Here is a 26,759-nt window from a genome sequence, read left to right on the forward strand (position 1 = left end):
TAATAGAGTTGTCATGTCAATGAATGATATGTGTAGGAAACAGTTAGTCAAAACAATGCGATTACTTACGGGGAAACACATGCTCAACACCATCCAGCCGAAATAAATTATTTTGCAGTACTCTATTTTGCATACAAATGAAGTGAAGAATACCGGTAAACTTACGATAACTAAAAGCCTAGGGAGCATCAGTGTTATATGTTACTGGTTCGTAACGGAGTGTTTATTATACCACTTCATACCGAAATCAGCCGTTGCTTACAAGTATCTCAAGTTACAATAGCATACATAACAAATTGAGTTTATACGCATGATGCACTGCATCGTGATAAGTTACTTGGAAGTAAGATAGAGACGATATTAAATTGGCCTATGTAAATGTGATATACATTTACGTATAATGTAAATTATATCAATGCAATGAGAGCAACTAGAGTAGTCACTAGACAGTGTGTGAGAGAGTCTACTTTGTAATGTGATTAGGTAAATGCTAATGATTTGAAAACTATAAATCTAGCGGAAAATTACATAATTTATTCATATTGCTTTATATCACGAAAGTATACACTTCTATATACACATGGAAGTGACTCTTTATATAGAAATAGTGGGTGGCTCTTAAAAGAGCCTTTGTGGGGTTTGTAACTTGAAAGGAGAATTATTTCTTGGCGGCTTTCTCGGTCTTCTTGGGCAGCAGAACAGCCTGGATGTTGGGCAGCACACCGCCCTGAGCGATGGTCACTCCACCCAGCAGTTTGTTGAGCTCCTCGTCGTTGCGGACGGCCAGCTGGAGGTGACGGGGGATGATACGACTCTTCTTGTTGTCACGGGCAGCGTTTCCAGCCAACTCCAGGATCTCAGCGGTCAGATACTCGAGCACCGCAGCGAGGTACACTGGAGCTCCGGCGCCGACTCTCTTGCCATAGTTGCCTTTACGCAGCAGCCTGTGGACACGACCGACGGGGAACTGGAGCCCGGCACGGGATGAGCGGGTCTTAGCCTTCGCCCTGGTCTTTCCTCCGGTTTTCCCTCTGCCGCTCATTTTGATGTAGATTTATTTCTGGAGTAAAATCTCGAAGAAAATTGAGAAATATGCTGAGGAGAGGCGCGCGAGACCTTTTATATCTTCAACAACACACAGCCTAGTATTGTCTGTATGTGAGGCGGTGCGCCCCACCAATGAATGAGAGCGCGGGCGAGTGTGTATGAGCTCCCGTCCAATCCGTGCTAGTGGCGTGAATGCTCCTCCCAAAGAAGGAGGTTCCTGCCCAGAGACGGTGTCTCTCTGAGAGAGAGAGAGAGAGAGAGAGGCGTCCTCTGTGTCGGTCTCGCGCTCGTATGACGGAATCATGCACGTGCGTGAAGATGTAAAAATGATAAAATAAAAACAATTTAATATCGGGTCTTGATCGCATCTTGGTGAACTCTTGCAGTGTGTGATACCTAGTCTGCGACCACTCGTTTAGTGTGAAAGCCATATATGACATATATGATATAATGACTTTTTTCACATGCAGTGTGAAATACATAACGATCTGATGACTCGCCGACAACATACAATGACAAAAAACTCCTACAATGTGTAGAGGCCATTACTTGGGGACATGAGGAGACAGGAAGTTCTACAAGCTAAACTAGTTTTGTGTTTGTCAACGTAGCTTAAATAGTTGTGGTATCAATTAAGGTGTGGTACTGTACTCTATGTTGTTGAGACAACTATACAGATGACAATGGAAACATACCTGAGATTCAAAACAGATAATGATGAGTGATTAATGAAGGCCATGTCAGGATTTAAAGGAATGCAGTGTCACAATAGCAGTTTGATTGGGGTGCCCAACCTTGATCAGAGCTGAGGAGCCGTCATGCCATGTTCTTTTCCACTGTGGTCATACAGTTGACTTGACTCACACATACCATGACAAATGTGGTACCGATATCGCATACAATACCACAAATCTCTGTATGTATATATATATATATATATATATATATATATATATACGTACATACGAACAACGTTCACTGGAGTTCACTGTGTTGTTGTGGAGCATTTGCTATAACAAAGTAGATAGACTAGACCCCAGTAGTGTCATTGCTGTAACTTGGTATCTGCAATGTGATGCTGTTGCTGCAGGGTGAACTATGGGTAGCATTATAGTATAATTGATGCCTTACAGCCCCCCACCCCAAATCACCACCAGCCCCCACTGTTTTGGAATGAGGGAACATAGGGCTGAGGGAACATAGGGCTGAGGGAACTTGGGTACGGTCCCATAACCAAACTTTAATGGGTTATAATGCATTAAGTGGCGGGGAGGGTGGGGTGGGGTCGTTCGATTTGGGGAACCCACCACTGTCTCTCTTGATTGGCTGAAATGTCGGCACCAACCATGAAAATGTATTTTGCTGCTCATTAAAGAGCTGGATAGATGGGGAGACAGCTGTTACTGAACAAATACTATATAGTAGCAATGATTACTATCAAAATCGTTTAGTTTTAACTTTTAACCAAAACACATCACTTGACTTACCTACCTTTAACGTAACGCAAACTTAACACCACATGCTATGGATTCAAACCCAGGACTTCAGCATGAGAGTCCAAACAGAATCCAAAGGAGATATTCAGCTTCTGAGCTTCAGGCAGATCTACTCTGCTATTCCAGTTTCATATGGCCCATGAGTCTTTTCTTTTGTGTGTGCATAAGTTCCTCTTTCTCTTGCTTCTCTTTTGATGAATTGAACATGGTGGACCCTCTTGTAAACAAGTGTAATGCTTAATTGGGTCGTCCACTCACAGTTAACAGTCTTTGTATTGAGTTTGTGCTTGAAATGTACTGTAATTCTGCAAACTGTTAATAAATAGTGACCAGGTCTATGAAAACAACCACAAATGAGAATAGCTGATCTACAAGCTCACAGCGACACATTGTGAGGTTGTACATCTGTTATTTAAAAACACATTGAGAAAAATCGAAATATTTGGATTTTTTTTTTAACATTTTAATAAAAAAGGCACACAATATGTTCAGATGGATGTCTGTGGGCAATTACATATTAATCTGGGGTTCCTTGATGTGAAGAAATGTGGAAGCAAGCCCAAATAAGCAACTACTGTACACTTTAGAATCAAGCCCAAAAAAACCATCAACCAGCAACTACCAATAATTTATTTGCAAGTAACTTTACAGAAGTCAAAGGTTGCTTGCATAAGCAGACATGGCAACGCAGCCTGAAGGAAGCAAAGCACACACACAAGGAGCCCCAGTGCCTTGGCGTGGAAAAACGTGGATACCTTCTCACCTCCACCGTCAGACAACACCACCTTTGATCACTTTAAAAATAATTATTTGACTGAATACAGTTTGTATCTCTCTCTTTTTTATGTCAAAGATATTTTGCAGTACTGAAAATAGAAATATTCACCCTCACATATATTTCCGCTGTCAGGCAGAAACCATAATATCTCCATATTAAATAAATTAACGCCCTACATGATCATGCTACAGCATCACACATTGCGACCAATAGGTCGCAGTTAACTTGTTTTTTGTCACGTCATTTCCCAATCCCCGTTATTCACAATCGTCCCTCAATCTGTCACTCACAATCGTCAGATTCGTCACTCACAATGCCCAGATCTCGTGACATCACTAGGACATCATCAGGGATGATAGTAAATCAGGGATCATGTCAAAGTAAATGCGATCTGCTGTCGCAATTAAGCCCATATATGGAGATCCCTGATAGAGATAGGGAGCCCATATGTTAAGTATCAAATCTTGCGTTTTTTGTCACTCAAAATCCCCATACATTTTTGTCATTTAAAATGGTTTTCAATTGCACTTTGAGCACAGAGCACTTTATGAGCATGATAAAATAAAAGAAAAAATATTTTCTTAAGTCTCAGTCTAAGGAGTTTTACTTCTATTTCTTATACGGTGAGCGAGTCTTTTTCTGTCAAAGTCACTCAAAATCCCCATACATGGCAAAAGCCCCCATATATTATGCCCAGGTATCGTGACATCACTATGACATCATCATCCCCATACATGGGGAAAGCCTGCCCCAAAGATATTTGTGTGTGTGTGTGTGTGTGTGTGTGTGTGTGTGTGTGTGTGTGTGTGTGTGTGTGTGTGTGTGTGTGTGTGTGTGTGTGTGTGTGTGTGTGTGTGTGTGTGTGTGTGTGTGTGTGTGTGAGAGAGGGGGGTCACACACTCACACGGGCTCACACACACACACACACACACACACACACACACACACACACCATCAATCACAGACGGAACACAGAACATTTGTTTGATACGTGTGTATGGGGCCTGCGTTGGAGATCCATTATGACCATTATGGTGGGAGGGCCTTGCATGTCAGTGTGGCCACCAATCGTGTCCTGAACTTCTTGCAAAGGAGTACGTAGATGAGTGGATCCAGACACGCGTTCGTGCTGCACAGCCAAATGGTGCTGTTCTGTGTATTGTAGTACATGGTGATCTTTTCCCCGCAGCCGTGACTTGCTTGAGTGTTTCGGGTTTGGGTCAGTATGTGGGCAACGAGGAAAAAGTGGAAGGGGGCGAAGCAGATGAAGAACACCACTACTATCACAAAGACCTTGGCTTTGGTTTTGCGACATGCCGCTTCGGAGCTGCTGCTCCTGGAGGCTTTGTAGGACTTGTACACCGTCCTGCTGATGAACGAGTAGCAGACCACCATCAGAGCCAGTGTGCCCCAGAACACCACCTGGACACAATACATCAGCCAAAAAGCACATGTGTAAATCAGTGGGCAAAATTAGTTTGTGTGCAAGCTCATGTGCATGACGTCTCCAGAAAGAGAATGAAAAAAAGAATAGGGGAGCAATTAAGGGGGAAGAGAATGAACTAAAAAGGTAGCTACATATTTACACATATCCATTATCTACCCAATTAAGTATGTACATGATGTGTACATGATAAATAATGAATATATTCAGCGTGATTCTTCGCAACAAAAGTGATATGGTATATTAACACAGGTTGGTCGTATGGGGAAAAACCATTAGTCTTCTATGAGTACAGAAATGCTGTATACCTTCATGTCCTAATTAGTAAAAACATGACATGACAGAAAAATAGCTCTTTTCCTTTGCGCTCAAATATGTCCTTGAGAGATTGGGTCGTGACAAGCAGGGTCATTTCTTAAAAGAAAGGTCTGTGCATCTCATATTAGAGTGATGTTAAAACGCTACTTCACTGTTACACACAGTACTACAGTATATCACCAAGTTTACATGCGTGTGTTACCTGAAAAGTGTAGAGTGTTCCCTTATACACCTTCTGACCATACTCGCTCAACAGGGAAAAACATTGCAGTTCGCCTGGAACAATGGGGTGCGGTGGTGACTTGTTAGTCAGGATGACGATTGGTATCGCTATAGATGAAAATACCAGCCACACGGCGGCACTCAGCGCCTGACCCACCCTGACCTTCTGCACAGTGTATTCCCCGAATGGCCAGACTATCTTCAGGTAGCGGTCCAGACTAATGAGGCCCAGGAAAGCGATGCTGGTGTACATGGAGAGGTAGAACAGTATCGTTGAGTAGCGGCAATAGGCCACACACAGGTCCATGGGGCTCACCCCTACATGGTACAGCACCTTCACGGGGGTGGTCAGAGTCATGAGAATGTCAGCCACGACCTGTTGGCGAAGGAGAGCTTTATTGATCCCAGCAGGGAGAGATTAATTTGACATAGGCAGCATAGCAGTTAAAATACAGTTTCAGAGTAAGAGGCAGTGACACAAAAGAACAACATAACAAAAAAACAAAAAAACAAAAAAAAGATTTTAGAGATAACATACCATGAAGGTATTTGCTTGTTACATTAACCCGTTGATCTTAATGCTGTATATTTGTTATTATCAATAACATAGTAATGTGTTCTGTTGTCATTTGTCAATTATTTGGGGACCCACGTGCACTCTCCTCGCGTCCCCCCCAGTGGGCTGCATCCACAGGTTTAGAGTTGCTGCTTTACCTTTGCCTTCACTCACCATATTCTTTAGATAGACCACAAATGTGGAGTTAGAGGGGATGTTGAAGAAGACCCATGCAGCCAAGCAGTTCAGTGTCAGGGCCACTAGAAACACGATGCTGTGCAGGCAGGGGAAAAGCACAGTGAGCACGTAAGCTGGACCGCACCTGATGGTGTTGTTGGACGCTGTGGAGTTCATCTCTACAACCCTTGGTGGACCTTGAGAGTGGATGGAGTTCAGAGAGATGATGGAATGAAAAAGAGGACAGCAGAGGGATTAATTTAACCCTAGAACACTAAATATATTTTTTGTTACACCATCACTAAACACGGGTATATTTTACCCAATATAAAATATTCCATGAAAAATATTTCTCATCGAAATATATTGCAGTACATGGCATTTTCCCCTATAAAAATCTTGATGAAAAAAAAACAGGTATGTTTACAGAACATTAGTAGTAAAAATATATCTGAAAAAATAGGGATGTCATGAGGCTGGTCTCTGTGAGGAGACTAGCAGTGTAGGGCGGTGAGAGTTGTTTTGTAAAAACTGTTAAATGCCCGTTTGCAAATTGTAATCAAGATGAAATTATAGAGCACCTGCTAGTTGATTGTCAGAGATCTAGATATGTTTGGGGGAAAAGATCGATTTTAATGTGAAGGAGAAAAGAAAACCTGTAAATATATGGTAAATATTAATATGTTTTGTCGTCACCAGGCCGAAGGCTTTGGGAAAGAGTATGTTTTGTTCCTTGCTCTGCCAGTTCAAACATTTCCTTCCACTAAAAACTTGTCATGGATTCAATCTGAGTTTTGGTTCTGGGCCTATCTGTGGGTGTGATTATATAACTCCAAGTTGTTGCCTTGTGTGTTTCTGCCCTGACCTAATTGTCTAGTGCAGTCACTCCCACTCATCTGCTCACTCCCAGTCAGCCAGTCAGAGTGGAGGTTCACACCTACTTTAACCCAGCTTGTCTCTTTGTTCTCTGCCAGGTTACGGTATATTCCTGCCCTCTGCTCCTCAGTCACACCGGTTTGCCTGCATTTAGTTAGTGTGGTTTCCCAGACTATAGTGATCGTCACGCTTTATTTTTTGAGTGGTGCAACCACTCCTATAGACAGTTATGTTTGTCCCTGGCTGTGTCCCTGGGTCCCTGGCTGGGTCTGTCTGAGCACGAAATAGCGTCTGGTTGGTTTTCACAACCAAGTGTCACTGTTGTGCAGCCTAAAGCCCAAACAACTCCAAAGGGTCGGGTCGGTACAAAACGGGGTTTAAGGCAAACAACACCAATGCAACTCATTGCAACTCAATGAGTTGCATTGGTGTGTTTGACCTTAAAAACCGCTTTGTCCCGTCCCTTTAGTGTGGTTTGGGCTACACACACACACACACACACACACACACACACACACACACACACACACACACACACACACACACACACACACACACACACACACACACACACACACACACACACACACACACACAGTAGAGGGACCCCCTGGAGACCCCCACACAGTAACTGTCATTTCTCAACCATTTTGGACGCGGGGCGGCTCGCTGGAACCGGGCCGGCCCCTGGGCACGTTCCTGTTGGTCTGGAACTTCCGGCGACCCCCTCGGGACCCCACACGGAGTTACACCATTCACTTAACACAGGTGTGATTTTTTCACTTTGTATAGAGTAACCCTAAAGTTTGGTACACTATACTTTCCCACAGTTTTGGCGGTACGCACTTGAGCCATAATTATGTCAAATCGACCGGCTTCATCGGGAATGGTGCACTCGCATATTGCTAGTATGTGTTGTATAGTTTACAGGGCTTAACGTCTTGAGGACTTCATATGGGCCATTCATGAGATCAGTGCGGATCTAAAAAAAGGGGGGGGAAAAAGAAAGGAGGGTAGGGGGTGTATGTATAGCCATGGCCACGGTGTGAATGGCATTAAGTCATCAAAACACATACTTGCTACTAGTCAAGCCAAAGTACCAAGCATCCATTCCCACTCAAATACTTTTTACATCGATCAGCTGCTCAGAATGCATCACGCGCCGTTGAATGTAACCCGACACGGTGACACCAAAGCGTTAGCCTCGGATTTAGGTCTACGTTGTTGGGTGCCGGTGTCGTGCGCAGTAATAAATAGCAGATCTGCAAGCTCACAGTGTGTCACGAATGTTACAAATGTGAGCTTGTATATCTGCTATTTACTGCCCGCAACACCAGTGCGCAACTGTTGTGCTCAAATAGATTTCCCCCTGCCATTCTGACTTAAAAGTAGCACCGATTTAATGTGAAGTTATGGAAGTTTGAAGTTATGGAAGTTTCTCCATATGAATCATGGCAGTGTCCAAAAAATGAAATCACAGGAATAATGGAAGTCACTAGAGTTCTAAATCAAAAGTTGATTACACCACGCAACAAGTTACACTGTTACAGGATCGAATTTGTTGACAGGGAAGGCAGCTGTATTGACAATATAAGTGCTTACGTTTGGTTCTCTTGCATTAAATTAGACAGCGGAACACTTGCTATATATGTCGATCAGAGATTTGAGAGGATTTAGTTGTTCACAAAAGTTACCCATACTGGTGTGCCAACAATGCAAACACTTCGAGGGCGGTGTCATATCCAACAAAATGTTTGGGAAACAAGTGTACATTTACAAAGCTGGAGTGATCGCTGTAATGCGTGTCTTGGAGGGAAGCTGACTGTCCAGGAAAATGTGCCTGCAGCCTGCTTCACCCTGGACACCAGTCACATCTTCTCTAGCCTCACCAGTCTCTCTCTCGTGGGAACTGGAAGGTAACCGTTTCGATCCCAGGCACCTCCATGGTTAATGTCCAAAGTGTCCTTGAACAAGACACTGAACCCCTAATTGCTCCCGATGAGCAGGTTGGTGCCTTGCATGATTTCCTCCGCCTTTGGTGCATGAATGTGTGTGAATTAGGGATTCAAATTATCTATTAATTAATTAATTGATATTTGATAACCTTATCGATCTATTAACCGGTTTGTTGATAAGCAGCATTTTAATTTTTTTTATTCTGATAATCTTAATTGTAACCCTAACCCTAACCCTAATTCTAACATAAAAACCTTTTGCTGATTATATGTCTTAATCAAATATGTATTTGACCATTTGAGAAACAGGGCCAGGCAATGGCATCTTTTATAAAATAAAATCAGTCATGTCAGTCACATCACATGCAAAAGCAGAGACGTTTCTGTGGCTACCATGTATGAGGGGGGACTTTTTTAACCGGCCCACATGTGCGTTCCTCTTCCGCACGCGCATGCAGACAGCATTTCATTCACAGAAAACAGCCCAATTTTCAATTAATTGTTAAATGTTTGGAGATTAATCGAGTAACGATATATTGTTTTTTTTTAATCCAGAGCGATTTACATTAAGCAAGAACAAAAAGCATGGGAATACATCACATATGTAAAATGCATTTATCGCGAAACATGCGTAAGCTAAGACCGTAACTAGAACATATCTATATAATGACACTATACATATAAACTATAACTAGAACATATCTATATAATGACACTATACATATAAACTATACATATATGCTATACTATGCTGTACATATATACTATGAAGTGCTATGACTACATACAATGCACTTATTGTGCTGTCTACATGACATGCTGGCACATGCTGGCACATGCACACATGGCATCAACGCATGGTGTTGTGTGCTGGCACACTACACAATCTGTCCTTCTTTTATCTGTATTGTCTTGCATTGTATTGTACTATATGTGTCATTGTATGTTTAGTTTTACTACCATTTTAAGAGCCTGCTCAGGGACTACAGATGTAAATTAGCTTATGGCTAACTCTGGCACATTTACATGGAAGTGAAAACTGAAATGTTGATTAATGAGCATTGTCCCTGTCAAATAAATAAACCAGAGCCGGTACGTGACCTAGGTGTAGTAGGCGGCCACCTATAGTGCCATTTTGAGGGGCGGACCGGCGGTCACCAAAAAAAGTGTCTGGATCATCCTTACCTGTGTTTTCATTCAAAGTCCCAGCCTCACAGACAGAAGAGGAAAAGCAGCAAAGCTCTGCTGATGGCCTAATTCATCCTGAAACTCTCACACAGAATGCAGCCGTCATATATATACTCGCCCACCTCCAAAAGGAAGTAACAGCCTCTTTACTCACCCATATGTGTGCGTGTGTGCGTGCATGTGTGCAGTATCAACAGATGCACACATGCATGCAAACGCATATACCTTTCATTTGCCTGAGATGTCTGGCATCGTTGCAATTTAGGCATTTTGATGCTGTCAATCCTAATCAGTCAGTCAGTGTTAAAAGGAAGTATATCTCTTTGTTCGTATTCCACACATAGAAGCTAGTTCCCAGTAAGGCAGTAAATAGGCATTGCAGGGCTGCCAAGTATCACCCTTTGAGAAATTGAGAGTGATTAGTCACACAATTTAACCTCATCAGCCCCTTTACCACGTGTGTGTGTGTGTGTGTGTGTGTGTGTGTGTGTGTGTGTGTGTGTGTGTGTGTGTGTGTGTGTGTGTGTGTGTGTGTGTGTGTGTGTGTGTGTGTGTGTGCGTGCGTGCGTGCGTGCGTGCGTGCGTGCGTGCGTGCGTGCGTGCGTGCGTGCGTGCGTGCGTGCGTGCGTGCGTGCGTGCGTGCGTGCGTGTGTGTGTGTGTGTGCGCAGTATAGACGTGGGTGCACACATGCATGCAGACACATACCTTTCTTCATTACGTAGAACTACATAATTACAATTTACATTATTGGCAATTAGTCTATGTTTGTCTATGTTTTGTACGGCGCTGTAGTATGGCCAAGTAGGGCTTAATTTACAAAAAACACACAAAGAATAGAATATGGAGATAACATGTTTTCTGCCGGACAGCAATTATCTTCATTCATTCATTCATTCATTCATTCATTCATTCATTCATTCATTCATGTATTTATTTCAGAAAACTGTTTAGGATTTTGAAGGCATTTGTAGAATTGGCCTCAGGCCTAAATGGGTTAAAAAGGCATCAACCTATTCTGCATTTCTTAGGGACAATAGTAAGCCGTCCCAGAGAGCATATTTGGCAAAAATACGTTTTTTGACTTTTAATCGACACGATTAAATACGACACTTCTAAATAAGCTATACACGTCTGCGTGTTTTGTGGTGTGTCTGTATCTGTACATGTTGCGCACATGCACGCAAATGCACGTGCACACAGACGTCCTCCCACTTCTAAAAGTAGGCACAAGGCAACATGCTGACCTATCAATCCTGCTCAGTCAGTGTTCAGTGTCTGTGTTCACATTCCATACACAGAAGCTAATTTCCAGTAAAAGATAGTTAAGTAAATATAGTAAACATCGCCGCCAAGTAGGCCTATCACCCTTTGACAGTGATAGTCACGTAATTTAACCACACACACTTCTTCATAATTTACTTAACTTGCTGCTTGTAGCCTGCCCTACTTTGAGGGCAGGTGTGTGTGTGCGTGTGCGTGTGCGTGTGTGTGTGTGTGTGTGTGTGTGTGTGTGTGTGTGTGTGTGTGTGTGTGTGTGTGTGTGTGTGTGTGTGTGTGTGGCGTAGTAGGCGGCCACCTATAGTGCCATTTTGAGGGGCGGACCGGCGGTCACCAAAAAAGTGTCTGGATCATCCTTACCTGTGTTTTCATTCAAAGTCCCAGCCTCACAGACAGAAGAGGAAAAGCAGCAAAGCTCTGCTGATGGCCTAATTCATCCTGAAACTCTCACACAGAATGCAGCCGTCATATATATATACACTCACCCACCTCCAAAAGGAAGTAACAGCCTCTTTACTCACCCATATGTGTGCGTGCATGTGTGCAGTATCTGTCACGGTGTGTATCAAAATGGAACCCAAATGCAGGCAACACAGGCAGAGTAAGTTCAACAAGTTTAATAGCGAATAAATCCAAGGGGGCAGGCAGAAATCAGAGTCCAAAAACAGGCAGGAGGTCAAAATACTGAGGAATACACACATGTAACAAATGGTTATCTTCTAGCAAGGAATGAGGCAGAAAGAGTCCAGTCTTATAGGTGGAGGCTTGATAGGGGAAGTGGGCACAGGTGAGTAGTGAGAAGGGAACAGTTGGGCTGATGAGGCAGTTGGAGACAGGTGTGTGTAGGGGGCTGTAGAAGCAATGGGAGGGGGGAGTGGCCGAAGTGGAAAGATGGACAGGCAGGGAGCCAGACCATAACATGGCACCAGAGCAACGGGATCTGTGAACCTTAACCTCAGGCGGACGGCCTGGAGGGTGGAACAGGACTGAGCAGGAGACATCTGGTGGGCGGCCTGGGGGTAGAGACGAGACATAGGAGGCACAGTCTGGAGGGCGGCCGGAAGGCCAGGACGAGAGGGCGGAGGAGTCATCTGGAGGACGGCCAGGAGGCCGAGATGAGACAGCAGAGGCACCATCCAGAGGATGGCCGGGGGGTCGAAATGAGGTAGCAGGGGCGTCATCTGGAGGATGGCCGTGGGGCCGAGATGAAGCAGGGATGTCATCAGGAGGACGGCCAAATGGCCGAGACGAAGCAGGCACGTCATCAGGGGGGCGGGCTAAAGGCCGAGACGAAGCAGGGATGTTATCAGGAGGAAGGCCCGGAGACCCCCGGAGACCCCAAGACTGCACAGGAGAGGCGTCTGGAGGATGACCAGACGGTGCCACCCAGGAGGCCGGCTATGGACACAAGGTTGCAGACAGAGTTCTGGGCAGCCTGGGCACTGGGGCGCTGAATTGCGAAGCCTCAGTGGAAGCAAGCTGGAGGTCCTCAGAGAGCTGCAGCGGCGATACTTCGAAGGAGAGCTGCAGCGGCGATACTTCGGAGGAGAGCTGCAGCGGCGATACTTCGGAGGAGAGCTGCAGCGGCGATACTTCAAAGGAGAGCTGCAGCGACGAGGCCTCAGAGGAGAGCTGCAGCGGCGAGGCCTCAGAGGAGAGCTGCAGCGGCGAAGCCTCGGAGGAGGAGAGCTGCAGCGTAGAGTCCTCAGAGGAGGAGAGCTGCAGCGTAGAATCCTCAGAGGAGGAGAGCTGCAGCGGTGAGACCTCGCAGGAGGAGAGCTGCAGCGGAGAAACCTCGCAGGAGGAGAGCTGCAGCGTAGAATCCACAGAAGAGGAGAGCTGCAGCGTAGAATCCTCAGAGGAGGAGAGCTGCAGCGTAGAATCCTCAGAGGAGGAGAGCTGCAGCGGTGAGACCTCACAGGAGGAGAGCTGCAGCGGCGAAGCCTCGGAGGAGGTGAGCTGCAGCGTAAAATCCACAGAAGAGGAGAGCTGCAGCGTAGAATCCTCAGAGGAGGAGAGCTGCAGCGTAGAATGAGAGACCTCGGCGGAGAGCTGCAGCGGCGAAGCCTCGGAGGAGGAGAGCTGCAGCGGCGAAGCCTCGGAGGAGGAGAGCTGCAGCGGCGAAGCCTCGGAGGAGGAGAGCTGCAGCGGCGAAGCCTCGGAAGAGGAGAGCTGCAGCGTAGAATCCACGGAAGAGGAGAGCTGCAGCGTAGAATCCACAGAAGAGGAGAGCTGCAGCGTAGAATCCTCAGAGGAGGAGAGCTGCAGCGGCGAAGCTTCGGAGGAGGAGAGCTGCAGCGGCGAAGCCTCGGAGGAGGAGAGCTGCAGCGGCGAAGCCTCGGAGGAGGAGAGCTGCAACGGTGAAGCCTCGGAGGAGGAGAGCTGCAGCGTAGAATCCACGGAAGAGGAGAGCTGCAGCGTAGAATCCACATAAGAGGAGAGCTGCAGCGTAGAATCCTCAGAGGAGGAGAGCTGCAGCGGCGAAGCCTCGGAGGAGGAGAGCTGCAGCGTAGAATCCTCAGAAGAGGAGAGCTGCAGCGTAGAAGCCTCCGAGGTGACCTGCAGTGGAGAAGCCTCGGAGGTGAGCTGCAGTGGAGAAGCCTCGGAGGTGAGCTGCAGTGGAGAAGCCTCGGAGGTGACCTGCAGTGGAGAAGCCTCGGAGGTGAGCTGCAGTGGAGAAGCCTCGGAGGTGAGCTGCAGTGGAGAAGCCTCGGAGGTGAGCTGCAGTGGAGAAGTCTCGGAGGTGAGCTGCAGTGTAGAAGCCTCGGAGGTGAGCTGCAGTGTAGAAGTCTCGTAGGTGAGCTGCAGTGGAGACTCCTGGTGGTATAGGGAGCCATGGCGACCACACCTTCTCCTGGCATGCCCACGGTTCCTCACACTTTCAGGACAGGCTGGCTGGGCTGGCTTGGTGGCCAGAAGAACCAGGGGGACACCTCCCCGCTTGTTGAAACTACGGGGACCCCCCCTGCCAGGCGGGTGCCATAAAAAGGATCTTGGGCATGCAATTGTGCTGAATCAACAGGATTGAGGCAGGCAATAGCTGAAGATGGAGGATGGGTGCTAGCAGGCTGGTTGCTAGTCAATTGGGGGCTAGCAGGCCTGGGCTCCCGATGAACAGAAACAGGGTGAGTACGTAGCTGCTTAGGGGGCTCATGACAGGCAGGCTGAAGGGCCACAAAACCTAGCCTAAGTGACTGCTGAGCTGGCTGGGAACCAACACGAACAGAACTAGGCTGCATAAAGTCTCTGAGCCTTCCTTTGACAATATCAAGGTGGGGAACAAAATGACTCACCCATGGCCTTTCAGTGAACCACTGCTGATGTGTCGAAATCTCTAATTTAAATTTTGCATAATGGTCGGGTGTAGAAGACATGAAGCGAGCAACCACCCGATCAAACTCTGCCACTTTCCTCTGAAAAAGATGTCACTCTGCTGGGTTCATTCTGGCTAGAAGATACTGTCACGGTGTGTATCAAAATGGAACCCAAATGCAGGCAACACAGGCAGAGTAAGTTCAACAAGTTTAATAGCGATAGGATAATAGCAATGGGAGGGGGGAGTGGCCGAAGTGGAAAGATGGACAGGCAGGGAGCCAGACCATAACAGTATCAACACATGCACACATGCATGCAAACGCATACCTTTAATTTGCCTGAGATGTCTGGCATCGTATAACTACGTAATTGCAATTTAGGCATTTTGATGCTGTCAATCCTGCTCAGTCAGTCAGTGTTATAAGGAAGTATATCTCTGTGTTCGTATTCCACACACAGAAGCTAGTTCCCAGTAAGGCAGTAAATAGGCATTGCAGGGCTGCCAAGTATCACCCTTTGAGAGTGATAATTAGTCACACAATTTAACCTCATCAGCCCCTTTACCACGTGCGTGACGTGTGTGACGTGTGTGTGTGTGTGTGTGTGTGTGTGTGTGTGTGTGTGTGTGTGTGTGTGTGTGTGTGTGTGTGTGTGTGTGTGTGTGTGTGCAGTGTAGATGTGGGTACACACATGCATGCAGACACATACCTTTCTTCATTACGTAGAACTACATAATTACAATTTACATTATTGGCAATTAGTCTATGTTTTGTAGGCGCTGTAGTATGGCCAAGTAGGGCTTAATTTACAAAAAACACACAAAGAATAGAATATGGAGATAACATGTTTTCTGCCGGACAGCAATTATCTTCATTCATTCATTCATTCATTCATGCATTCATTCATTCATTCATTCATTCATTCATGTATTTATTTCAGAAAACTGTTTAGGATTTTGAAGGCATTTGTAGAATTGGCCTCAGGCCTAAATGGGTTAAAAAGGCATCAACCTATTCTGCATTTCTTAGGGACAATAGTAAGCCGTCCCAGAGAGCATATTTGGCAAAAATATGTTTTTTGACTTTTAATCAATACGATTAAATACGAAACTTCTAAATAAGCTATACACATCTGCGTGTTTTGTGGTGTGTCTGTATCTGTACATGTTGCGCACGTGCACGCAAATGCACGTGCGCACAGACGTCCTCCCACTTCCAAAATTAGCACTTCAACACTGGCTATACCACTGTAAAAATCCCCATCGGTTATGAGGCACAAGGCAACATGCTGACCTGTCAATCCTGATCAGTCTGTGTTCAGTGTCTGTGTTCACATTCCACACACAGAAGCTAATTTCCAGTAAAAGGTAGTTAAGTAAATATAGTAAACATCGCCGCCAAGTAGGCCTATCACCCTTTGACAGTGATAGTAACGTAATTTAACCTCTTCACACGCCACACACACTTCTTCATAATTTACTTAACTTGCTGCTTGTAGCCTGCCCTACTTTGGCAGGTGTGTGTGTTAGAGTGAGTGTGTGTGTGTGAGAGAGAGAGAGAGAGAGAGAGAGAGAGAGAGAGAGAGAGAGAGAGAGAGAGAGAGAGAGAGAGAGAGAGAGAGAGAGAGAGAGAGAGAGAGAGAGAGAGAGAGAGAGAGAGAGAGAGAGAGAGAGAGAGAGAGAGAGAGAGAGAGAGAGAGAGAGAGAGAGAGAGAGAGAGAGAGAGAGAGAGAGAGAGAGAGAGAAGAGAGAGAGAGAGAGAGAGAGAGAGCAGAATTAGGAGATACCCACTTATTGTCAATTCTATAAACAAAAAAAAGGCCCTCACACAGTGAATCCCTGGAAAGATGTCCCCTCAGCGAGCTAGTTCTGGGGACTAACACAAGCACAACCACCAGACAGAAAACAAACGGGACTAAGAAAACAAAAAGAAAGCTATCTACACTGGAAAAATTAATATCTACTCAAAACGAGGTAGAGACTGAGCTACACGTCCTAACCGTCTGCCCACTGTACCAAGACATCAGAGACATATACTTTCCACAGATTACAATCACACAAGGAGAGTTTGAATGTAGCTCAAGCGTTTTTACAGTCTCAAATGGCGGAGACAGACGCGTCCTCCACTACTATAGAGAAATGAGACCAGGGAACTTGTGAATTGACGGTGACAAGTTACGGTCACATTACATACAATGTGGCCTTATTGACAGTCTGTCATTTGAGACCGGATCAGACTGTCCATGAATCATTGTTTACATTACGGACACGAAGTAATAGTAAAGAATTGCCTACTTAAATAGGATAAACTCCGTAAAGAAAGTGTGGGCGGCTCTTAAAAGAGCCTTTGGGTTGTTGGTAGATCAAGTCAAGCGTTATTAACCTCCGAATCCGTACAGAGTGCGTCCCTGTCTCTTCAGAGCATAGACAACATCCATGGCGGTCACGGTCTTTCGCTTGGCGTGCTCGGTGTAGGTGACGGCGTCACGGATCACGTTCTCCAGGAACACCTTGAGGACACCGCGGGTCTCCTCGTAGATCAGACCGGAGATACGCTTCACGCCACCACGGCGAGCCAGACGGCGGATAGCGGGCTTGGTGATTCCCTGGATGTTATCACGAAGCACCTTGCGATGGCGCTTGGCGCCTCCTTTTCCAAGACCTTTTCCTCCTTTCCCTCGGCCTGACATTTTCGCAGTAGTTGAAGATATAGATAAAAGAAGAGAAGTGGATTTTGAATGAGTGAAACGATCGCAGCCATGTCCTTTTATGTGTGCTTTGAGGACGTAAGGGAGGACAGGCAGAGTTGTGTGGGTGTGGCCAACACTCTCCACCCCCCCCCCCCCCCCCCCCACCCACACACACTCCTCCCCTTGTTCGTTTTGGTTACATTAGCAACGTACAGTATATTGCTAGTCAACTATATAATACATGAATATGATAGGATATATAGCCTAAGCCTATACACCAACTGGTCCGTTTTGGTCACATCACCTCCTCTCTCTCTCTAATTTACATAAAATTGCTGTTACCAAACACACTTTGACAGCATTAATACGAAAATATATGACGTCGTGTCTCCTTATTTGAGTAGTCACTAGTGTGACATTTCCCATTTACTGCACACAATTAGGTGTAGACGATGTAGAAGTGGTTAATATGTATTACATTTTTTTTTAAACTATATCATGTTTATGATTCAAGGCTTAAATGACCACTTCACACCTTTTCAAGCTATCTTCATATATATATATATATATATATATATTTGTGTGGTAATTTATCTTAAAGGCACAGATGCATAAACTGGTTATTATCCCATTGTGTAGAATAGATAAAGTGAAGAGGATACTCTTATAAAATAATGTGGTTGGCTCTTAAAAGAGCCTTTTTGTGGGTATAAAGTTGGTACAGATAGTTTACTTCTTTTTGGGAGCTGCCTTCTTTGCCGCCTTGGGTTTGGCAACCTTCTTGGCAGGAGCTTTCTTGGCTGCTGCGGGCTTCTTAGCCACTTTCTTGGGGCTCTTGGCGGCCTTCTTCGGGCTTTTAGCTGCTACTTTCTTGGCGGCAGGCTTCTTGGCTTTCTTGGGCGATTTCTTGGCGGCTGCTGGCTTCTTTACTGCCACCTTCGTGGGCTTCTTAGCCGCTGCGGGTTTCTTGGCTGCAGCAGGCTTCTTTGCTTTAACTGCTTTCTTAGCAGCAGGCTTCTTCACCTTCACCGCTTCTGCCTTGTTCATCTTGAAAGAGCCAGACGCACCGGTGCCTTTGAGCTGGACCAGCGTGCCTTTAGCGACCAGGCTCTTGACGGCGATCTTAACGCGGGACTTGTTCTTCTCAACATCGTAGCCGCCGGCAGCCAGAGCCTTCTTGACCGCAGCCAGGGACACACCGCTCCGCTCCTTGGAGGCGGACACGGCCTTGACGACCAGCTCAGCGACGCTGGGGCCGGTCTTCTTGGGTTGGGGTGCTGCCTTCTTCTTGGCGGCCTTGGCCGGTGACGGAGCTGGTGCTGGTGCGACTTCTGCCATTATTGTCTCGGATAGTAGATTGCTGTTCCTTCTCTCAAGTAAACTCTCTCAGAATGATGCTGAACGCTCTGAAGGGGCTGGACTTAAACACCACATGAGAACCATGTAGAGTCAACACACACAGGCCCTCTTCTCTCTTGTGCCATTTGTGTTTTCTCCTCGATTAAAACAAGTTATAACAAACTACTGTGTATATTATTTAATGCGAAAAAGAGCTGACCAGTTAACACACATGTGCCTTTCTGTCATGAATATATCTAAGATGAAAGCAGTGCACTCCTTTTTAGTAATAACTTCAAAACATCACCTGTCTAGAGTCAGATCAGTGTGTTGCCTTTGTCATTTTTCTTCTAAAATATTGTAAACTATGTTGTAATAACAACAATACTCACAATCAATTTAGCAGAGATTCCTGGTGACGCGATACCATAAACTATGATTTTGTTATGTCATCCGTTTTGCTATAAATATAATGTTTTCTGACCACAGTAAACACACTCCAGTTCAAGGAAAGCATGATGGTGGAGTTGATCTCAACTTCCAATGACAGAATGCCAGCTGTTGGAAAACGTGGTTAATTTTGGACAAATAACTCACTGTGATCAGAAAACTAAGATATATTGTATATTTGATTATGGAGACACTTCTCAGGTAGGCCTAGAATACTTCATGGTGCAATGTGCCATGCTGCAAAGCATATGATTAACTCATCAGTGTATTCTGTATAAATAAAATAAAAAATATATAGGAATATTTCTTCCCTAGTGCCATTTCACAAATTGCCATTGCTTGATGTTCTGTGTAAAGCATGTTCTGTGTAAAGCACATTGAATTGCCTTGTTGAAATAAAAATGGCTTTGCCTTTCATAGTAGCCCACCTCATTGTGTTATTTAGAACAAATAGAGTCATGAAAAACACTGAGACACACACACACTCTCTCTCTCGCTCTCTGTTTTACTGAACTATTAAAGTCTTCTCACAATGTCACCCAACACAAGACATTTGTTTATCACTCTACAGTATATAGAAAAACACCAACCTGGGTGTACATGCTTTTCATTAAAAGCAAGTGGCCCATTGCCAAGCAATAATAGTCACCCAATTGTACTTTATTTTAGTTTTTCCTCCTAGAGACGGGCCATCATTGACAAAATGCACATGCTAAAACCTGGCACATGTTAACTCAATCAATGCCACAACAAACTATTGTACCAGACTCAGTTATTTTAGCTCCTGTATTGGTGTTAAATTTGTTTGATAAATAAATATAGATTTTGTTGTTGGTGAGGATATGCATGTTCTCCAGTCCCAGCCAGTACTCGCCTGATGCGTCTCCAAACCCAGATTGGTACTGAGCCCAGGGTCTGTAGAAGTTCACAGTGCCGTCCACTCTTCTCTGGATGACTGTCCACTTCCCTCCAGCTGTGTCCATGTCACAGTAGACCTTGACCGGTGTAGTGGTGGGCATACGGTGCGGCCAAAGTTGAATGATGAGAGAGCCAGTGGTCTCAGGTTCAATTCCAGGCTTCAGCAATGTGTAGTTTTAAAGCACTTGCCCTAGCCCCTTAGATATAACTTTTTGTAGACTTACCTTTTTATACAGATTTATAGCATGTTACGTAGACAGCACTAGAATTGCATTTGATGTAGTCATAGCACTTTATACTATATACGTAATAGTTTATATGCATAGTTTAATTATATAGATGCTCTGAGAGTAGTATTGTTTGAAAAAGTCCACACCCCTGCTGTTTATTTTTCACAATGTTTTCGCTTTTTCAGAGTATCTTTACAGGGCGTGGCGAAGGGTGACGTATAACTACATTAACTTATATATGAACTGTTTTATAGATTGGTTATATATTTCATGTACTGAAAAGGTCTGTGGGTTTACTACTACTGTTTGTAATGATCTGGTTGTTTTGTTTTGTTTTGTTTTTTTGTTGTTTTAATTGCTGTGTGACTGATAATCCCATGTGGGATGGGTCAAGAAATTGTCCGGACACGGAGATAAAATATGTATTCATTAATTACAATTGCTTTATTCAATTAACACACAATTAAAATAATAATAATATAGGCTCTGATAACTATAGACAAACAATGCAATGTTGACCGTTTTTAATAAATGAAAGATATAATCAGTAATTATTGGCTTATTGTCAATCTATAGTATAGATTCTATACTATTGAAAGGAATGATTTCTCTTCAAATAACACATTTGGTGGCTCTTAAAAGAGCCGTTTTGGGGTTGTGACAGATTAGTCTAAGCACGTTCTCCGCGGATACGACGGGCCAGCTGGATGTCTTTGGGCATGATGGTCACCCTCTTGGCGTGAATGGCGCACAGGTTGGTGTCTTCAAAGAGACCGACCAGATAAGCCTCGGCAGACTCCTGGAGAGCCATGACGGCGGAGCTTTGGAAGCGCAGGTCGGTCTTGAAGTCCTGGGCGATCTCCCTCACCAGGCGCTGGAAGGGCAGCTTGCGGATCAGCAGCTCGGTGGATTTCTGGTAACGACGGATCTCCCTCAGAGCCACTGTACCGGGGCGGTAACGGTGAGGCTTCTTCACGCCACCGGTTGCCGGCGCGCTCTTACGAGCTGCCTTGGTGGCGAGCTGCTTCCTGGGCGCTTTGCCACCGGTGGACTTACGAGCGGTCTGCTTGGTTCTTGCCATTGTATCGCGTTCTCTTCTAAAGAAGCTGAGAGAATAGAATGCTTAGAGGCACTGAAAACTGCTGCTTTTATTAGCGCCCCAGAGACTCCGTCGTCCTCTGATTGGTCAGAGTGGTCAGGGTACCGCCTTGTTTGGGGAGGTATCATGCTGGCACCGATTGGAGGGGAACTCTTACAAATAACATAGACTACTGCACTGGGGTTGCTGTGCAAATAAATACTATGGAATACTAGTTTCCATTGCAAACTGATAATGCATTGCTGTAGGCATATTTCGAATTCGTATGACATGGAAAAAGTACTTGGTGAAATAAGCCTACACTGCAGTTTAATCGAATCCCGTTTCTTTTCCCACTCGTGCGCTCTATTGTCACTGTAAACATTACTAGGGCCTATATATGCTTTAAAGTCACGTTTGTATTCAGTTTTTGAATTTACCCTGTGTGCCATATGCTTACTGCTGTCGCTATCAAACCTACCTACATATGCCCATATTCATAATATTACTATAATGCCGTCCGTGTCTTTATTAATCTATATCATGAGTTTATGATAGAATACAGGTGCACCTACAAATAATAATGTATTCACAACTTGGAACAAAATACACATTTTAGTAATGTTTATAAATTACTTGGATCATAAGAATACAATTAATTTAGTCTTAGTGGAGCGAGACTAGTGTAATAGAAAGCTTATCTAACGTACTGTATATACGTAGTTGCATATGGAAATTATTAACTGAATGTATTGCCCAATAAGAAAGTTTCATGTCATCTGTGACCACTTCACATAAACGTTCGATAACAGAACTGGACAAACTGGTTTAGATCTCAAGCGCTGTAATAGTTGGTCATTATGTTAAGAGGATAAACGCTTTGTTGGAGAAGATGGGTGGTCCTTAAAAGGACCGTTGTGTTTACAGCAGACAGAACAGTTTACTTGGAGCTGGTGTACTTGGTCACAGCCTTGGTGCCTTCAGACACGGCGTGCTTGGCCAGCTCACCGGGGAGCAGCAGGCGGACGGCGGTCTGAATCTCCCTGGATGAGATGGTGGAGCGCTTGTTGTAGTGAGCCAGTTTGGAGGCTTCACCGGCGATGCGCTCAAAGATGTCGTTGACGAAGGAGTTCATGATGCCCATGGCCTTGGAAGAGACACCAGTGTCAGGGTGGACCTGCTTCAGGACCTTGTATATGTAGATGGCATAGCTCTCCTTCCTGGACTTTCTGCGCTTCTTGCCGCCCTTTGCTGCGGTCTTGGCGACGGCTTTCTTGGAGCCCTTCTTTGGCGCTGGTTTCGCTACTTCAGGCATAGTTAGTTTTCTCTGTGTATTGAAGAAAATAGCTAAGAAGTGACCTGTTCGTTGCGTTGCACCAATATTTATAGCAAGCCTATTCAAATGACGTATGCGACTCCCAGCAGTTGATTGGCTTATGCTGGCACTGCTCATGTGACCCAGAGTGGGAGGTGTCTCACACTGTCTTTGTTTCTGTATAATGTTCTCCCGCCTGCCTGATAATATTTATTAACAGTTTGCAGAATTACAGTACATTTCAAGCACAAACTCAATACAAAGACTGCTAACTGTGAGTGGACGATCCAATTAAGCATTACACTTGTTTACAAGAGGGTCCACCTTGTTCAATTCATCAAAACATTTAGAGACGTACAAATATACACTTCTATATAGTCAAAGAACAGAACAGGAATTCATCATAAGGGAGGTAAAACGGGGGAAAAAAAAACTACAGTGAGGGGAAAAGGGGGTGGGAGGTGCGGGGGGGATTCAGATTTTACGGAGGCCAGTTTCGAATTGCAGCTGTTGGTAGGTGCCCTTTGTCTGTCAAAGTGGTCAGGGGTGAGGTGGGTTCGGGGGTGTCGGGGTGAGGCCAAGTAGGAGCCTGACCAGTTTGTTTTGGGAAGTCTGGAGCCTAGTTTTAAGGGCCTTTGAGGTGCTGTGGTACCAGGAGGTGCATGCATAGTCAAAGAAAACTTGTACGAGGGCTCCTGTTAAGGTATTCAAGGTGTTTGACCAAGTGAGGAGATCCTGTAAAGGAATCCCACTAAAATAGACTACTACTAGGCATTTAGCATGATAATAGACATATTATATTGATCCGCTATCAATCCGAGATGATATTTCTATGGCATGAAATGTGCATTTCATAGATGGGATGAGTGAGGTCTCTGACTTCAATCACAAACTTGAAGCTGTGTGTAATTATGTGACATGAATTAAGTGGGTCATCTTATATAGACTATACCAAACTGAATCAGGGAGTATATTGCTAATGATTGCCTCTGTGTGTGTGTGTGTGTGTGTGTGTGTGTGTGTGTGTGTGTGTGTGTGTGTGTGTGTGTGTGTGTGTGTGTGTGTGTGTGTGTGTGTGTGTGTGTGTGTGTGTGTGTGTGTGTGTGTGTGTGTGTGTGTGTGTGTGTGTGTGTGTGTGTGTGTGTCTACATAGTCTCTCGAGACAGACTGTTACATCTTAACTATAAATTCCAGTGCCTCCAGACTACACGCGTATGTGCATGAGGCGTCGGTCCCCACAGGTAAACGCCATTGATGTTAGCATATAGACAAGCCTTGTACCAAAATGCCCCGCAAAACAGAATTGCACAGTTCTGGCCATGGGTGTCCTGATCTTTGTCAAAGGTTGAGAATTTCCCACCATTGTGATAGGTCAGTGAGTCTCCTGCTCCTCCGTCACTGAAGCCAGCAACCTGCAGCTTGTAGCCGTCAGCCTCAGAACACACAGAGAAAGAGGAGTAAGAGGCAAACGCTGTGTTTCCATCAAAGTCCTCCATGTCCACCCTCAGCTTATACTTGATTTTGTTGTTGGTGAGGATATGCTTGTTCTCCAGTCCCAGCCAGTACTCACCTGATGCGTCTCCAAACCCAGCTTGGTACTGAGCCCAGGGTCTGTAGAAGTTCACAGTGCCGTCCACTCTTCTCTGGATGACTGTCCACTTCCCTCCAGCTGTGTCCATGTCACAGTAGACCTTGACCGGTGTAGTGGTGGGCATAAGGTGCGGCCAAAGTTGAATGATGAGAGAGCCAGTGGTCTCAGGTTCAATTCCAGGCTTCAGCAATGTGTATTTTTAAAGCACTTGCCCTAGCCCCTTAGATAGAACTTTTTGTAGACTTACCTTTTTATACAGATTTATAGCATGTTACGTAGACAGCACTAGAATTGCATTTTATGTAGTCATAGCACTTTATACTATATACGTAATAGTTTATATGCATAGTTTAATTATATAGATATTCCACTGTTACGTTCTTAGTTTATGCATGTTTCATGATAACTACTTTTTATGTTGTGATCTGTTCTTGCTTAATGTAAATTGCTCTGGATTAAGAGCGTCTGCTAAATGCCTGAATTGTAAATTGTAATTGTAAATATTGTTGAGGAGGACAGGATATGTGAATACTGTGATCTGAACGAGGTGGAGACCAAAATCTATTTCATTGTGTCCTGATCATGCTCTGAGAGTAGTATTGTTTGAAAAAGTCCACACCCCTGCTCTGTTTATTTTTCACAATGTTTTCGCTTTTTCAGAGTATCTTTACAGGGCGTGGCGAAGGGTGACGTATAACTACATACTACATACTACGTACTGAAAAGGTCTGTTTTGTTTTTTTGTTATTGTTTTAATTGCTGTGTGTGACTGATAATCCCATGTGGGATGGGTCAAGAAATTGTCCGGACACGGAGATAAAATATTTATTCATTCATTAATTCATTCACACAGACACGCACGCACACGCATGTTTGTTTGTTGAACTCCCTCTGGTGTTGTAACGTCATCTGCTGTGGTGTTAATCACAGCTTCTACAGTAATGTGAATAACCCAGGAGGATGCAAGGAACATAATCCACATAATAAAACCTGACACATACAAACTCAATAATTATTTCAACATAGGTCTCAACCACACCAACCTTTTGTAACAGACTTGGTTCGTTTAACTCTTTGTTTGACAGATATATATTGGCATGCATGAATGACAGGCTAAAATAGTCCTACAAATCTGAACACCACTGGGAAATAAATCAAATCTCCCACAATGCAGCCCTCTCAGAGTTGCAAATGGATACATTAACACTGAGGATTTTACTGTGCATATGTTGGACCTACTATAGAAACATGCTCAACCACCACTCCACTTTGAGAAGCCAACACTGATTGATTGATTGATTGATTGATTGATTGATTGATTGATTGATTGATTGATTGATTGAAATATGTATTAACAGTTTGCAGAATTACAGTACATTTCAAGCACAAACTCAATACAAAGACTGTTAACTGTGAGTGGACGACCCAATTAAGCATTACACTTGTTTACAAGAGGGTCCACCATGTTCAATTCATCAAAACATTTAGAGACGTACAAATAGACACTTCTATATAGTCAAAGAACAGAACAGGAATTCATCATAAAGGAGGTAAAAAGGGAAAATAAACATATACAGTGAGGGGGAAAGGGGCGGGACGGTTTGGGGGGATTCAGATTTTACGGGGGACAGTTTCGAATTGCAGCCGTCCGTAGGTGCCCTTTGAGAGCGGTTTTGAAGGAGTCAAGGGATTCACATGTCTTAATGACTGTTGGTAGGGCATTCCACATTTTGGTGGCATAGGAGCGAAAATAATTTAGTCCCTTGTTTGTGCCGAATCTGGGTTGTACATGGTTTGTTGCACTCCCTCTGGTGTTGTGGGTGTGGACTTCGTTAACATTAAGGAAGTATTTAGACAGGTACATGGGTATCTTGGTGGTGTATCGAATCTTGTGGACCAGACCCATTGCAAGATGCTGTACTCTGTCGTCGACCCTAAGCCATTCCAGCCTGTCAAAGTGGGCAGGGGTGAGGTGGGTTCGGGGAGTGAGGCCAAGTAGGAGCCTGACCAGTTTGTTTTGGGAGGTCTGGAGCCTTGTTTTAAGGGCCTTTAAGGTGCTGTGGTACCAAGAGGTGCATGCATAGTCAAAGAAACCTTGTATGAGGGCTCCTGTTAAGATCTTCAAGGTGTTTTTGTTGACCAGTGAGGAGATCCTGTAAAGGAATATTGTTCTTTGATTGACTTTTTTTATTACGTTGGTGGCCATTATCACCGGAAAGATTAGCCTCCAGGATGGAACCTAGGTAGGTAATTTCATCTTTTCATGTGATAATATTGTCACCCACTCTAACCAAGAAGCCATCTGCCTTGCTGAGATTACTATTTGATCCAAAGAGAATGGATTCAGTTTTTCCCAGGTGTAAGGATAGTTTGTTATCAGTGAGCCAGGTGCAGATTCTACTGAGTTCAGACCTGAGGGTCATTTCAACCTGCAATTTGATAGACATGCAGATTAGATTTACAGTTTTACTGGTAGATTGCGATCTACGTTTTGGGCAAT

At 44.6% G+C, this 26,759-nt stretch overlaps 5 protein-coding genes and 1 pseudogene across 6 annotated transcripts in view; all 6 read right to left on the reverse strand.

Annotated features, from left to right (window-relative positions):
* Window positions 1-18,677, reverse strand: part of LOC306937247 — a 174,808-nt pseudogene extending 156,131 nt beyond the window's left edge. The window contains exon 1 of the transcript in view: window positions 18,567-18,677. The product of the transcript in view is annotated as an uncharacterized misc_RNA (transcript). The remainder of the gene's footprint in view (window positions 1-18,566) is intronic.
* LOC306937562 (histone H2A-like) lies at window positions 659-1,070 on the reverse strand (the record flags this gene model as incomplete). Its single annotated transcript, XM_079521399.1, has 1 exon — window positions 659-1,070. Exon 1 carries the CDS (start codon window positions 1,040-1,042, stop codon window positions 659-661), a length of 384 nt encoding a protein of 127 aa, XP_079377525.1. The 5' UTR covers window positions 1,043-1,070.
* Window positions 4,351-6,219, reverse strand: LOC306936245 (P2Y purinoceptor 12-like; the record flags this gene model as incomplete). The annotated part of the gene is made up of 3 exons (XM_079519736.1): window positions 6,036-6,219; window positions 5,286-5,681; window positions 4,351-4,743 (listed from the first exon to the last, which is right to left on the reverse strand). The coding sequence occupies exons 1-3, from the start codon at window positions 6,213-6,215 to the stop codon at window positions 4,351-4,353; spliced, it is 969 nt and encodes a 322-aa protein (XP_079375862.1). The 5' UTR covers window positions 6,216-6,219.
* LOC306937574 (histone H4) lies at window positions 16,942-17,361 on the reverse strand. Its single transcript, XM_079521410.1, has one exon. The coding sequence runs from the start codon at window positions 17,337-17,339 to the stop codon at window positions 17,028-17,030; it is 312 nt and encodes a 103-aa protein (XP_079377536.1). The 5' UTR covers window positions 17,340-17,361; the 3' UTR covers window positions 16,942-17,027.
* A 2,063-nt stretch (window positions 18,678-20,740) lies between the features above and the next one.
* On the reverse strand, window positions 20,741-21,359 carry LOC306937582 (histone H3.2-like). Its single transcript, XM_079521418.1, has one exon. The coding sequence runs from the start codon at window positions 21,354-21,356 to the stop codon at window positions 20,946-20,948; it is 411 nt and encodes a 136-aa protein (XP_079377544.1). The 5' UTR covers window positions 21,357-21,359; the 3' UTR covers window positions 20,741-20,945.
* Window positions 21,360-22,293: 934 nt separating this feature from the next.
* On the reverse strand, window positions 22,294-22,668 carry LOC306937569 (histone H2B-like; the record flags this gene model as incomplete). The annotated part of the gene is made up of 1 exon (XM_079521406.1): window positions 22,294-22,668. The coding sequence occupies one exon, from the start codon at window positions 22,666-22,668 to the stop codon at window positions 22,294-22,296; it is 375 nt and encodes a 124-aa protein (XP_079377532.1).
* Between the last annotated feature and the right edge of the window lie 4,091 nt (window positions 22,669-26,759).

The sequence above is a fragment of the Electrona antarctica genome (genome assembly GCF_951216825.1).
Source record: "Electrona antarctica genome assembly, chromosome: 14".
Classification (NCBI taxonomy): domain Eukaryota; kingdom Metazoa; phylum Chordata; class Actinopteri; order Myctophiformes; family Myctophidae; genus Electrona; species Electrona antarctica.